We start from the raw sequence: 14114 nt of genomic DNA on the forward strand, positions 1-14114 counted from the left end.
GTGCATGGAGCCTGCTTCTCCCTCTGCCTGTGTCTCTGCCTCTCTCTCTCTCTATGTGTGACTATCATAAATAAATAAAAATTAAAAAAAAAAAAAAAAAGACCTAGGCTGAGATGGGACGCTTGGGTGGCTCAGCGGTTAAGCGTCTGCCTTTGGCTCAGGGAGTGATCCCAGAGTCCCGGGATTGAGTCCCACATCGGGCTCCCTGCATGGAGCCTGCTTCTCCCTTTGTCTATGTCTCTGCCTCTGTGTATGTGTGCGTCTCATGAATAAATAAATAAAATCTTAAAAAAAAAAAAAGACCTAGGCTGAGATCAAGAGTTAGACACCTGACCAACCAACTGAGCCACTCAGTCTGCCCGTAGAAATTAACATGTAATTAATCTCTATATAATGTCTTATACATATGGGGGGGAAATACAATGAATGCAGAGTGTTAACATGGCACCTTCACACATTTACCATTCCCACAACTTTTCTCCAGCTTTGAGGATTTTCAAAATAAAAATACCCTAGGAAAAAGCAATTCCCCTGTGGATTCATGGAATTCAATAAGTATCTCTGGAGTACCTAATAGATGCCAAGAATTGGACTAGAGCAGGGAACCCAACAAACAAACCACTGATACTGGGGGACTAGCCCCCCAAGGAACTCTAGCATCTCAAATTGCTTATTTTTTAAAGATTTTATTTATTCCTGAAAGACACGGGGGGGGGGGGAAGAGACCCCCTGATGTGGGACTCATCCCAGGACCTGAGGATCACAACCTGAGCCAAAGGCATGGACGCTCAACCACTGAGCTACCCAGGTGCCCCCCAAATCAATAATTTTCTCCCCAGGGCTTACTACAGGTTATCATTCTTATTTACTAGCTTGTTTACTGGGTTTTACATTTCTCACAGACACACTTCCTTCCACCCTTGCTAGACGGACCCACTGCTACTTGTTGAACAAATGAATGTATTCCGTGGGAGCAGAGACTGTTTCTCTCAGCTCTATATGGGGTGCTTAGAACAGGGCCTGGCACATAGTAGGTGCTCGGAAATTATTTGTTGAATTCATGAATGTAAGTCCTGAAAGAGCACTGGCTGCTTGTTTTTCTAGCCCTCTAGCCCTAGCTCCTGGAACAGCACCCAGCCCTTAGTAGGTGCTCAATAAATATGTGTTGACTGAATGAATGTAAGATCCAGGGGGACAAGGCAGAGACTTCTGTTTTTTGGGGTTTTAAAAAAGATTTTATTTATTTATTCATGAGAGACAGAGAGCAGCAGAGACATAGGCAGAGAGAAAAAACATGCTTCCCGCAGGAGCTCATGTGGGACTCAAACCCAGGATCCCAGGACCCCAGGATCAGGACCTGAGCCAAAGGCAGATGCTCAACCGCTGTGCCACCCCGGTGCCTGGAGACCTGTTTTTCTGGACTCTCCTCCTGGCTTTTAGAATCATGCCTGGCACATAGCAGGTGCTCAGCAAACATGTGCCTTTGCACACGTGCCCCTCCCCCCACAACCACATCCCTGACTCCGCCCTTGGGGAGGTGGGGGGTGGGGCCGGCAAGCTTCTCTCTGTGAGGTCACAAAGGCCCTGCCATGCCTCTGGCCTTGGCCCTCCTGCTGCTGCTGGGCCTGAGTGCCCACAGAGGCCGGGGCTGCCTGCAGTGTGACCACTCGGTGCTGGAGGCTCTGAGTCAGCTGCGATCAGCCCTCATCCCCAAACGCTTCCATCTGGATTCGCTGCAGGTTCGCGCCCAGGCCCTGCTGCTGAGCATGGAGGGGCCTTTCTTCCGGGACTACGCTCTGAACGCGTTTGTGGGGAAAGTGGGTGCGTGCTGGAGAGGGGAGGGTGCCTGGCACTGCGGGGGGGCGAGGAGGTGGGGGGGCACGGGGAGTAGCCCGAGGCTGGGGTGGGAGACATGCTTTGGGGACATCTGTCCCCAAGAGGGGTGGGTGGGAAGCCCCGGAGGAAGATGGGGGGCATCCCCTGGCTCTCTTGACCCACTGGAATTTCCTCCCCTCTTACCCCCAGGGATAGATCATCTGGACTTTGTGGCATCCTTTATCAAGAACCAAACAAACCACTTAATGGTTAATTCTCTAAGAGGTAGGAACTAAGAGGGAAAGCTTTTCCCAGCACCCTTCTTCGTCCTCCCTTTCCAGGAGTCCACCCTGCCTCCCCTTGATATTAAAACAAAGCATGCATATAGCCTTTTTAGTTGTGTGTCTGGCAGGGTCCTAAGGGTTTTACTCAGAAAAGCCTAGGACAGTTCCTGATGCCAGGCACTGCTGTGATCTGCCCTTTACAGACAGGAGACCGAGGCTCAGAGAAGTTAGGTGACTAGTCCAAAGTACGCAGCTCAGACATTTTTTTTTTTTTAAGATTTTCTTTATTTATTCATGAGAGAGAGGCAGAGACATAGGCAGAGGGAGAAGCAGGCTCCCTGCAGGGAGGCCGATGTGAGACTCGATCCCAGGACCCTGGGATCACGGCCTGAGTCAAAGGCAGACGCTTAACCCCTGAGCCACCCAGGTGTCCCCAACTCAGACATTATATTCCCAACCACCGCCCCTGGGGTGTCTCTTCTGGTTTTATACCCAGTGGCCCCAGGGGGAGGGGTTAGTTATTTGAGGGCTTTATGACATTCCCCAGCAGAGGGCAGTAGAGGGCTCTATGGATACCTCAGAGTCCTCATCTGTAAAACAAGAAAAATAGCACTCATCTCATGGTGACTGGGAACTGGAAATGAATTTGTGAATGTGCATTTAGAACAAAGCCAGGCAAACAGTAAGTGCCCAATAAATGGTAGCTATTAAGATTATTTTTTGAAAAGATTTTATTTATTTATTTATTCATGAGAGACACAGAGAAAGAGGCAGAGACATAGGCAGAGGGAGAAGCAGCCTCCCTGTGGGGAACCTGATGTGGGACTTGATCCCAGGACCCCGGGATCACACCCTAAGCCAAAGGTGTGATCAACCACTGAGCCACCAGGTGCCCCTAGCTATTAAGATTATTGTGCTGCATCTGATCTCTATGTCCAGAGCAGAGGTTGACAAAATACAGCTGAGGCCAAATCCTTTTGCCAGCCCCCTGTTTCTGTAAAAAAGTTTTAGTAGAACAATAATCATTTTTTAAAGGTTTTATTTATTTATTCATGAGAGACACAGAGAGAGAGGCAGAGACACAGGCAGAGGGAGAAGCAGGCTCCATGCAGGGAGCCCAACATGGGACTCGATCCCAGGACCCAATCCCAGGACTTGATCCCAGGACTCCAAGATCACACCCTGGGCCGAAGGCAGGCGCTAAACCGCTGAGCCACCCAGGGATCCCAGAAGGATAATCATTTACATATTGTCTACAGGCACTTTTGCTCTCCAAGGCAGAACTGAATTTTTGGGACAATGACCATCTAGCCCTCAAAGCTGAAGATATTTACAATCTGAACCTTAACAGACAAGATTTAAAGTATTAGGTCTCAACTCAGGCTACACATTCGAATCTCCCAGAGAACTTTTATTTATTTATTTATTTATTTATTTATTTATTTTTTTTTTTTTGAGAACTTTTAAAATATTCCAGAAGCCCAGGCAGCAGCGAAGTAAATCAGAATATCATGGGTTGGGCCTGAACATCAGTCATTTTTAAAGCTCTCACCTTTTAGGGATGCCTGGGTGGCTCAGTGGTTGAGCATCTGCCTTCTGCTCAGGGCATGATCCTGGAGTCCCAGGATCGAGTCCCATGTCGGGCTCCCTGCATGGAGCCTGCTTCTCCTGTCTCTGCCTCTCTCTCTGTCTCTCATGAATAAAGAAATAAAATCTTAAAAAAAAATAAAGCTCTCACCTTTTAAAAAGGTGATTTTTATATTTTGAAATTCAAATGGTTATAAAAGTTGCAAGAATAGTACAGTGAACACCTATTCACCATTTGTTCACACAGTATATTGCCTGGTTTGTTCTGTGTGTGTGTTTGTGTGTGAGTACCCTTTAAGAGTTAGTGACATTGCAACCCTAACTCCTTCAATGGGGGATCTCCTAAGAGCAATGAAGGGTATTTTCTTGCACAATGAGTGAGTGGAACTAGGAAATTTAATGCGAACTCCATACTATCTGATATCCAGTCCTCAAATTCCTCCAATTGACACAATCATGGCTTTCATCACTATTCTTCTTCCAATCCTTGATCTGCTCTGGGTCTATGCATTTCATTCATTTGTCTTTTATGACACTGTTATCTTTTTAAAAGATTATGTTTATTCATAACATAATTCAGACACAGGCAGAGACAGGAGAAGGCTCCCACAGGGAGCCTGATGTGGGACTCGATCCCAGGACCCCAGGATCATGCCCTGAACTGAAGGCGGATGCTCAACCACTGAGCCACCCAGCCATCCCTACACTGACACTTTTGAAGATCCCAGGCCATTGATTTTACTTACTATTATTACATCATTTGGGGATTGGTCATGAAGGCACAGAGAACCCAAATGGCTGATTAGTCTTGGTCTCCAGCCTCTACAGAGATCAAGCTGCTACCATGTGGCCCAAATCCCCACCATGAATCACACTATAGCATAGACTAACTAGCATGGTCCAAGGCTCCAATAAAGAATGAAACTCTTTTTCTTGGGGATCCCTGGGTGGCTCAGCGGTTTCGCACCTGCCTTTGGCCCAGGGCGTGATCCTGGGGTCCTGGGATCGAGTCCTGCATCGGGCTCCCAGCATGGAGCCTGCTTCTCCCTCTGCCTGTGTGTCTGCCTCTCTCTCTCTCTATTTCTCTGTCTATCATAAATAAATAAATCTTAAAAAAGAAGAAACTCTTTTCCTTTTTAAAATTTTTTATAAGTAGGCTCCATCCCCAACATGGGGTTCAAACTCACAACCCCAAGACTGAGTCACATACTCTACCAACCAACCAGCCAGGTGCCTCCAGAAAGACACTCTTCCCAGGCAGGATATTCCAAGGACTTAGAGGAGCCAAACATTTTTTCAGAATGTGCAGAGTTTGGACAACCCAGACCTGCTGAGTTAACCCTTTACTGCACAATATAGATGAGAACAAATACTATGGAGAAAATAACGCAGGGGCCAGGGGATAGAGAGTACTAGGAGTAGGGGTGGGGGGTATAGTATAAAGTCAGGTGGCCAAGAGGGACGTCACTGAGAGGTCAACATGTGAGCAGATCTGAAGGAGAGGGAGAAGCCCCAGGAGGTGGCTGGGGTAGAAGGCTGAAGGCAGAAAGAACAGGTGCAAATCCCTGAGATAGGCCTATGTTTGGCATATTCACAGAACCTCAAGGAAGTCAGGGAGGCTGGAGTGGAGAGAGGGAGAGATGTGGAAGATGAGGTCCTAGAGGTAAGGCAGCGAGGTTGGGTAGATGGAGTAGAGCCTTCCAGGCCATGTTGAGGACTTTTGACTTCTATTCTTGGTCATGTGGGAGGGCTCCGAGCAACAGGTGAACCTGCTGTGGTTCTAAGAGGATCCCTCTGGCCGTGGAGAAGAGATCTGGGCAGGGCAAGGGGGATCCTGGCAGGTCAGCGAGAAACTGCCACGGTGGCCCAGGCAGGGGATGATCATGGCTGGAACCAGGGTGGTAGCAGGGGAGAAAATGAGAAGTGATCACATTCCTGGATCTATCTTGGATATTGAACAAACCGGTGTCGTTCACATAACACGCATATTGATGTACTGCTTGTGAGATCTGAGAAAAGGAGTCAAAGCGCCAAGGACTGTGCTGAGCAGCTTAGAATCGGGCACCTCTCATCTCCTAAGGTGGAGAAGGCTCGGGAGGTTCGGAGTAGGTTTGGAGGAGCCCGTCAAGGTTCAGTTTTGGACTTACTGAGAGTAAGATGCCCGTCAGACATCCAAGTGGAGATCCTAAGTGGGCATCTGGCTCTATGCTTCTGGACTACAGTGAGCGGAAGAGGCTAGGGACATAAACATGGGAGGAATCGGCACACACAGAACAGTGCTGTCCAGTGGAAATATGCTGTGAGGCACAAGGACTCACATGTAACTTTAAATTCTCTAGTGGCCACGTGTTCAAAAAGATAAACAGAAGCAGGTGAAATTAACTTTAATATATTTTATTTAGCCCCATACCTAACTAAATGACCATTTCGACATGCCAGCAACATAAAAATTCTCGAGGGTTTTTTTAGTTATTTTATTCATAGCATGTCTTCAAACACCAGCATACATTTTATATTGACAGCATATCTCAGTTCAGACTAGCCCATTTCTAATACTCAATAGCCATGCGTGGCTAGTGGCTGCCTTATTGGATAGTGCAGGTCTACATGAATATATAAAGCCATGAAGCTGGATGAAATCAGCTGGGTGAAGGAGTGAGTGTAGACAGAGAAGAGAGGAGAGCAGGTCAGAGGGAAAGAAAGGAGAGGTAATCAAGTCCATCCTTCTACTACTTTCCAGATTAGAAAACTGAAGCCAGTGGAAGGTCATTTGTCCTCGGGCCCCATAGTGGATCAGAAGCTAGATGCAGGACCTCCCAGGCCACAGATTTGTCCAGTGGACCTGAGGAATATCCGCTCTTGGTTACTCCTGGTGAATGAAAAGGGGTTTCCTCATCTCTTCAAAGCTACAGATGGGGTGGGCTTGGTGGGTTCCTGCCACCCCACAAGGATCTCTCTATCTCTCTGTCTTTCCTCAGATGGGCCTCTGCTGGAAGAGCTGGTAGTTCTCAGGGAAAGAGTGATCAAGGAACTCAAGAAAGCTTTAAAATCATATGAACTGAAAGGTGTAGCATCTCTCTCCACCAAGCTGCCTCTCCCCTCCCCCATCATCTCCATCCCCTTCTCCCACTTTCTCTTCCAAACTCCTTGCTCACCTCCCCTGTGACTCAGCCTTCTTGCCTCTCCCCAGTAGTCCCAGCTTTCATTTCCAGACTCACTTCTCCCTCCCTTAGTCCCTTCCCATTCAATTCTCAAATTGCCATCCTGACTTAACTCACTTCAGCTCTTTTCTCTTGCAGCCTGTGATCGCAAAATTTGCCGTGAGTCCTGGATTTATTGTCTGTGCCTCCTTTTCCTACACTCCTGCACCTCCTTACCCTGTCTCCCCCAAATCAAGCCCCGCTACCATCTACAACATCTGGCAGTTCCTCCTCCCCAAAGCTGTAGTATCTAGGGATATCTGATTTTTGAGGGCTTAATGGAAGTGGTTTCAACCTGCAAAAAAATATTTGGGGGGGTTGTTAGGATGGGATAGGCTATGTTATAGTAACAAAGAAACCCCACATCTCAGTGGTTTAACAAAAGAAAGATTTCTTTGGCTTTTACCCAAATTCCTTTGAGGGTTGAATTTTTCTTCCAAATGGTAGCCCATGGATATAGACTGCACCTCTGTTGTGTGTGTGTGTTTTTAAGGATTTTATTTATTTATTCATGAGAGACACACACACAGAGGCAGAGACACAGAGGGAGAAGCAGATTCCCTGTGGGGAGCCTGATGTGGGACTCAATCCCAGGACCCTGGAATCATGATCTGAGCCAAAGGCAGATGCTCAACCACTGAGCCACCCAGGTGCCCCTCTGTTGTGGGTTCTAACCTAGCTTCAGAAGGGCCAGAAAATACAGAAAAACTCCTACAGGGACATTATGCCCTGGCCAGGAATTGGCCATACCCTCTGCCCACTTTCCATTAGCCAGAACTCTGGTCACATAGTTACAACTTACTGCAAAGGAGCCTGGGAAATGTAGTCTTTTGTGTGGCAGGAAGAGGAGGAGGCTGATGAGTGAGCAACTAGCCAGTGTATGTCACAGGGCACTGCAAAACAGGAATGTAGAAAAGCAAACATTCTGTTTGTAGACCTTTAGTCAAACATTTGTTAAATTAAATGTCTACAAACAAATGTTGGTCGACTGGATGACTGCAACTCAATTCAACTCTTCAATGGTTAAAAATTATTTTTATTTTATTTTTAAGTAATATCTACACCCAAGGTGGGGCTCAAATGTACAATCCTGAGATCAAGAGCCACATGCTCCACTGACTAAGCCAGCCAGGTGTCCCTAGAAATTTTTTTTAAGATTTGTTTTTAATTATTCATTCATGAGAGACCCAGAGAGAGGCAGAGACACAGGCAGAGGGAGAAGCAGGCCCCATGCAGGGAGCCCGATGTGGGACTTGATCCGGGACTCAATCTGGGACTCCAGGATCACGCCCGGGGCAGAAGGCAGGAGCTAAACCGCTGAGCCACCCAGGGATCCCCCCCTAGAAATTATTTTTAATGTGAATTGGTGCATTCTGCTCAGCTTGTTCTGCTACACATGGGACCTCCAAGTTCAGGAGAGCCAAGGGACTCCCATTTCTTTCCCCACTGCCTTCCTGCCCCTTGCCAGTCTTCTGATAACTGCACTCATCCCTCCCTTCCCTCCTTTCCAGATTTGCTAAAAGAAAAAGTCTTAGACTGTTTACACTGCCAGAAGATCAGTCCCAGGTGTATCCCAAGAAAGCACTGTTTTGGTAAGCTCCTGGGGGTGGGGGAAGACAGAGATGCATGAGAGAAGAGAGCTGTGACCCAGCAGATATGGGTTTTGAGTTCTCCCACATATAACCTTGAATCCTGCACTTAACACTTGGTTATAGTGTGGCCCAGATGCCACATCCACATCCTGACATTCGCTTTCCCCTCACTGTTCCATGGGAGGACTCCTCTATAATTTTATAATGCCTCTAATACCAGAAAGGCAGATGCTAGAAAAGTGTTTTATTTTTCACCAGTACCATACCTGGGAAGTCCAGAAGGATAGGCTGAATTCACTCATTCACTCACTCATTTATTCAGAGATTTTCTTTAAGTTTTTAAAAATTTTTTAAATTATCTCTACACCCAAAGTGGGGCTCAAACCTACAACCCCAAGATCAAGAGTTGCATGTTCCACTGACCCAAGCAGCCAGGCACCCCCAAAGATTTTTGAAATGTATATCCTTATAGCAGTGAGACTAGTACAATGAACCCCATGAAGTACAATGAATCCATCAAGACTGAATAGTCATGCTGGGCCTTTACACAAGCTATTCCCTCTCTATCACACTGTTCCTCTCACCCTCTCATTTCAATAAAGTCTCCAAGCTCACCTCCTCAAAGAGGACTCTCTGATCACACTCTCTATAAAGTAGCACTTTCTATCAAATTATGTTGACAGTGGACATTTCTCCACACTTGCTTTGTTTGTAGTCATCATATTTTTTTTTTTTTGAAGTAATCTGTATACCCAAACTCACAACCTCAAGATCAAGAGTCATAGGCTCTGCCAACTGAGCCAGACAGGTGCCCCATTGCCATGATATTTTAAAAGAAATCAAGCATTGTGAAATTTCACCCATAAATAGTGTGTGGCTCTAAAAATAAGGACATTTCCTGTGTAACCACAATGCCATTCTCACACCCAAAAAGCCTAGCAGCAATTCTTCAATATCAGGTAATTCTGAATCCTTTTGCAACTTCCCTGACTGTCCCCAGAATATCTTTCACAGTTGATTCGTTCAAACCAGGACCCACTGAAAGGACTTCTCATATAATTCAATTGTAGGGTTTCTTTTTTGTCATTTCTTTTTTTACTCTAGAAGAATTTCTCTTATCAGTTTTCCCCTCTATGACATTGACTAGTTGAAAAGAAAGGATTCGGGGCACGTGGGTGGCTCAATGGTTGAGCTTCTACCTTCCTGGCTGAGGTCATGAACCTGGGGTCTTGGGATCGAGTCCTGCATGGGGCTCCCCGCAGGGGGCCTGCTCTTCCCTCTGCCTGTGTCTTTGCCCCTCTCGCTGTGTCTTTCATGAATAAATAAAATATTTTTAAAAAGAGGGGACTGGGGGGATCCCTGGGTGGCGCAGCGGTTTGGCGCCTGCCTTTGGCCCAGGGCGCGATCCTGGAGACCCGGGATCGAGTCCCACATCGGGCTCCCGGTGCATGGAGCCTGCTTCTCCCTCTGCCTGTGTCTCTGCCTCTCTCTCTCTCTCTGTATGACTATCATAAATAAAAAAAAAAAATTAAAAAAAAAATAGGGGACTGGGGATCCCTGGGTGGCTCCGCGGCGTCGCACCTGCCTTTGGCCCAGAGCGCGATCCTGGAGTCCCGGGATTGAGTCCTGCGTCGGGCTCGGAGCCTGCTTCTCCCTCTGCCTGTGTCTCTGCCTCTCTCTCTATATATATCTATCATAAATAAATAAATCTTTAAAAATTTTTTTTAAAAATAAAAAATAAAATAAAAAGAAGGGACTCATTCATTTGATCCTTTAGTATGGTGATTAACTACAACAGATATTTCGAGTTCCCCATTGTGCCCCCAAACTGAAGATCAGCAGAATGGAAGACAAATGTCTCACATTGCTCATATATTTTTTTGAAGATTTATTTATTTTAGAGAGGGGGAAGGAGCAGAGGGAGAGGAAGAGAGAGAATCTCGAACAGACTCCCCACTAAGGGCAGAGCCCAATGCAGAGCTCAGTCTCACAACCCTGAAATCATGACCTGAGCCAAAATCAAGAGTTGGACACTCAACCAACTGAGCCACCCAGGCACCCCTCATCTTGCCCCCATTTTAATGGGGTGAAGGGTTAAAAACTAGGGTTTCTCAACCTTGGCACTACTAACAATTGGGACTGGATACTCTTTGTTATAAGGGCTGTCCCAGGTGTTGCAGGACACCCCAGCCTCTACCCTACTACATGCCAGTAGTTCTCCCCCCACCAAAGTCATGACAATCCTTTCTAGTCTCCAGACCTTTCCAAATGCCCAAAATTGTCCCCAGCTGAGAACCATGCTTTGACAATTACATGAATATATGGATCGATTCCAGATAACAAGTGTGCCATAAGGAAAACAGAAAAATTTGATAGAAAGTGCCTGGGGGAAAGGGAGCGGTGGTGCTACTTTAGAGAGTGCAGGTGGTGGGACCTCTCTAAAGAAGTGCTGTATGAGATCTAGAGGAAGTGAGGGAGTAAGGAATAGTGTGAATGACAGAGGGAACAGCAGGTACAAGGATCCAACTTGGCTGAGCAACAAGACGGAGGCTACAGAGCCAAATGAATGAAGAAGGGTGTAGTAGCTAGCTAATCACATGGTGACCAGATTGTGCAGGGCCTGGTGAGCCACGGTGAAGATTTAGGCTTTTATCCTATCCAAGGTGAGCTTAGGGAAAGGTTCTGCAGGAGGAGGCCCTCCAGAGGGCTTAGGTGTTAACAGGCGCCCTCTGGCCGCCAAAAGGGGAACTAACTGTAGGATGAGGAGAAGCAGAGACCCTCCACGTGGAGCTTGGATAGCTGGACCAGGTCAGTAGCCCAGAAAGTGGATCAGACTCTGGATACATTCTGAAGGGGCAGCCAAGAGGCTCTGCTAACAGAATGAAAGAATTGGGGGTGGGGGAACAGGATGATTGGAAAATTCAGAATGGGAATCCCAAGGATCTCCAGGGTCCCCAAGCTAAGACTTTCGTCTTGTCTCAAGATTGTGAGAATGCTCTTGTTCATGGGTAGTCAAACTCCCCATGTCCTCCTCCCACCACCCACCTCCTATCCAATGAGACACATTTAGCACTGGGCTCTTTGCCATCACTGTGATGTGTCTGGGTCGCAAGGGCAGAGATGTTTGCCAGGGGGGCTCACGGAGGTATACAGAGCACCTAAAAACAGTGCCTGGGACACAGACTTTGAGGAGTGGGTGAATGCATTGAAAACCCAGGAGAGGGCAAGAGTCAGGTGTATGGAGGAGGGAGAGGCTGAACTTGCTGGGTGAGCAGGTGGATGTGGGGTACAAGGCCACAGAAGGGTGGTGACTTGGAAATCAGGGTTGTCTCTCCCCCCCCCACACCAGTTGACAGGCAGCCCCGCATGGCCCTGCAGTACGAGGACAGTGCGTACCTGCAGAATCAGCCCGAGTCTGGTGTCATAATTTCCGTGTTTCTGGCTATTATTGCCTTCGGGGTCATCGTGTCTTCGTGAGTCATCCCTGCCCTTTCCTGGGCCCCTCAAAAATTGGGCCCCTCAAAAATGTCTCTGCCCTGGATCAGTCACTGTGTCCTTTGGGAATCTCCTCCCCACTCATTTTATGTCTCTGTTTCTCCTTCCTTCTCTACATCTCTTCCTTTCCCCGCCCCCATCTCTGTCTCTGTTCATCTTTCCTTCTCTTTCACCTCCTCTTCTTCCCACCCCTGGACCACATTATGCCTTTCCTGGGTCCTCAGCACTTTCACCTCTCTGGTTCTCTTCCTCCATTTATATATTTAAATTGTATTTCATGTATGTGCAAGTATGAAAAAAGATGTCATCCAAGCTGAATTCATTATTACATATTTTTCTTCACCATCATCATTATTAATTTATTTTCTTCTGCTTTTCAAAGTGATTAAAATGAAAACATTTCCAAGGGCCCCAGCACTGAGCCTATGGTGCTGAGGGCAGAAGTGGCCCTCACCATCTTCTCTGCCCTTCTGAGGGACTCTTCCCCCCACCACCTTCCTGTCACCCCTTCCAGCCCCTCTTCTCTTCCCTTCACCCCTTTACCTGTTTTTAGATTTTATTTATTTATTCATGAGAGACACACAGAGAGAGGCAGAGACACAGGCAGAGGGAGAAGCAGGCTCCCTGTGGGGAGCCCAATGCAGGACTCAATCCCAGGATACCAGGATCACACCCTGAGCTGAAGACAGATACTCAACCACTGAGCCACCCAGGCATCCCTAGGTCTTCATTTCTGTCTCACCCCTCGATCTCTGGCATCCTTGGCATTCCTTGGCTCATGGTCTCCCTCCAATCTCTGTCCTCTCAACTCGAAATTGCATATTCCTCTGCGTCTGTGTCTCTGATCATTCTCTTCCTTCTCCTATGAGGACATGCCAATCTTTGAATGTAGGGTCCAGCCTAACTCCTAGATGATCTCATCTTGCCTTAACTTAATTACATCTGCAAAGACCCTATTTTCAAACAAGGGGACATTCGTAGGTCCTGGGGATTAGGACTTGGCTATATCATGGGGAGGGGGAACACAATTCAACTCACCACACCTTTCTCTCTTCTTCATTTACGTCTCCTCTGTCTTTCCTCCGCGAGCCTCTTGCCCTGTGTCTATGTCTCCCCAAAGTCTCCTCCAGTCTTTCCCTCTATTTCCACATTTTACCCTCACTCCCAGTCCCAAATTTTCTCTCCTCCTCATTCATGTACCAACACTGATTGGCTGAGAACCCTGGAAATCCGCCCAGATACCCATGATGTCACAGGCTGAACCAAATAAGGCTGATGATTGGAGGGAAGTGTTTTTGGGGGGAGAGAGGGAGTATGGTTGACCAGGAGGGACCTGAAGTTCTCTTTGTAACCTCCAGGCTTTTTCTCTCTGACCAGGGCTATTACGTACAGGCAAAACCGAAAAATCCTGCTGCAGTAGGGCGATGGTCTGGGGATCTGTAAGGGGAAAGGAAAAGAAGTTTAATAAAGCCTATGACAAATTCTTCAATGTCTCTGTCAGTTTCTGTAGGACCTGCCTCCCAGTTGGTGTCCAGGTGGGTCTTCCTCAGGGGTTGGGACCAGGTCTCATTCATCTGTAGGTACCAATTACCCTACGTCAAAGTAGAAGTGATTTGGATCTTCAAGAGGAATAGACAACCTACAACAAGAGCTTGAAAGAACAACCATTCCTCCTTTGGGGAGAAATGCATCCTGAAGGAGACGACACCATATTAGGACCCTCAAGGATGGTCTGGCAGAGGAATAGCGTAGTCAAAGCAGAGAATACAGGTTCCTTTCCCTATCTGAACTAAAATTTCACCCTCTGTGTTCCTGAGTAGATTCAGAAACATTTTCATGTGAATCTTTTGCTGTCTGAACTCTTGCTACTTGCTAACCCAAAGTAGGAAGCAAATAAATTTGGATAACATAGTATCCTTCTGTTTCTGAACTTGCTAGCAGAAGTATTGCTATCTCATTCAGGTTCTGGACCAGGAAGATGTTTAGTGGGAGGGATGGGCGTTGATAAGAAAGACCAAATTTAGCTGAAGATTTGGTGCCCAGAGCAGGCTCTCAATAAATCTTTGTTGAATAAATGAGGACGGTAGTGTTGGGGGAAGGGGAAGAAGCCTGCAAAAATGATATTGATCCATACACTGAGG

At 47.1% G+C, this 14114-nt stretch overlaps 1 protein-coding gene across 4 annotated transcripts; it reads left to right on the plus strand.

Annotated features, from left to right (window-relative positions):
- Nucleotides 1–1557: 1557 nt before the first annotated feature.
- On the plus strand, nucleotides 1558–13457 carry IZUMO2 (IZUMO family member 2). Of its 4 annotated transcripts, XM_077844550.1 has the most exons (7): nucleotides 1558–1821; nucleotides 2026–2100; nucleotides 6665–6751; nucleotides 6986–7006; nucleotides 8398–8478; nucleotides 11828–11951; nucleotides 13351–13457. In XM_077844550.1, exons 1-7 carry the CDS (start codon nucleotides 1590–1592, stop codon nucleotides 13391–13393), a joined length of 663 nt encoding a protein of 220 aa, XP_077700676.1. In that variant the 5' UTR covers nucleotides 1558–1589; the 3' UTR covers nucleotides 13394–13457. The 4 variants fall into 4 exon arrangements, with proteins under 4 accessions (XP_077700676.1, XP_077700690.1, XP_077700683.1 ...); XM_077844564.1 differs by lacking the exon at nucleotides 8398–8478; XM_077844557.1 differs by lacking the exon at nucleotides 6986–7006.
- The last annotated feature ends 657 nt before the right edge of the window (nucleotides 13458–14114 follow it).

Source organism: Canis aureus, chromosome 1 (genome assembly GCF_053574225.1).
Source record: "Canis aureus isolate CA01 chromosome 1, VMU_Caureus_v.1.0, whole genome shotgun sequence".
In the NCBI taxonomy this organism is placed as follows: Eukaryota; Metazoa; Chordata; class Mammalia; order Carnivora; family Canidae; genus Canis; species Canis aureus.

What these genes read in the sequence shown, in the direction of transcription:
- IZUMO2 (XM_077844550.1), top strand. Translation starts at nt 1,590, where the DNA reads ATGCCTCTGGCCTTGGCCCTCCTGCTGCTGCTGGGCCTGAGTGCCCAC. An exon ending in CGCGTTTGTGGGGAAAGTGG is followed by an intron (nt 1,822 to 2,025) that starts GTGCGTGCTGGA and finishes TCTTACCCCCAG; the next exon opens with GGATAGATCATCTGGACTTT. An exon ending in AATGGTTAATTCTCTAAGAG is followed by an intron (nt 2,101 to 6,664) that starts GTAGGAACTAAG and finishes GTCTTTCCTCAG; the next exon opens with ATGGGCCTCTGCTGGAAGAG.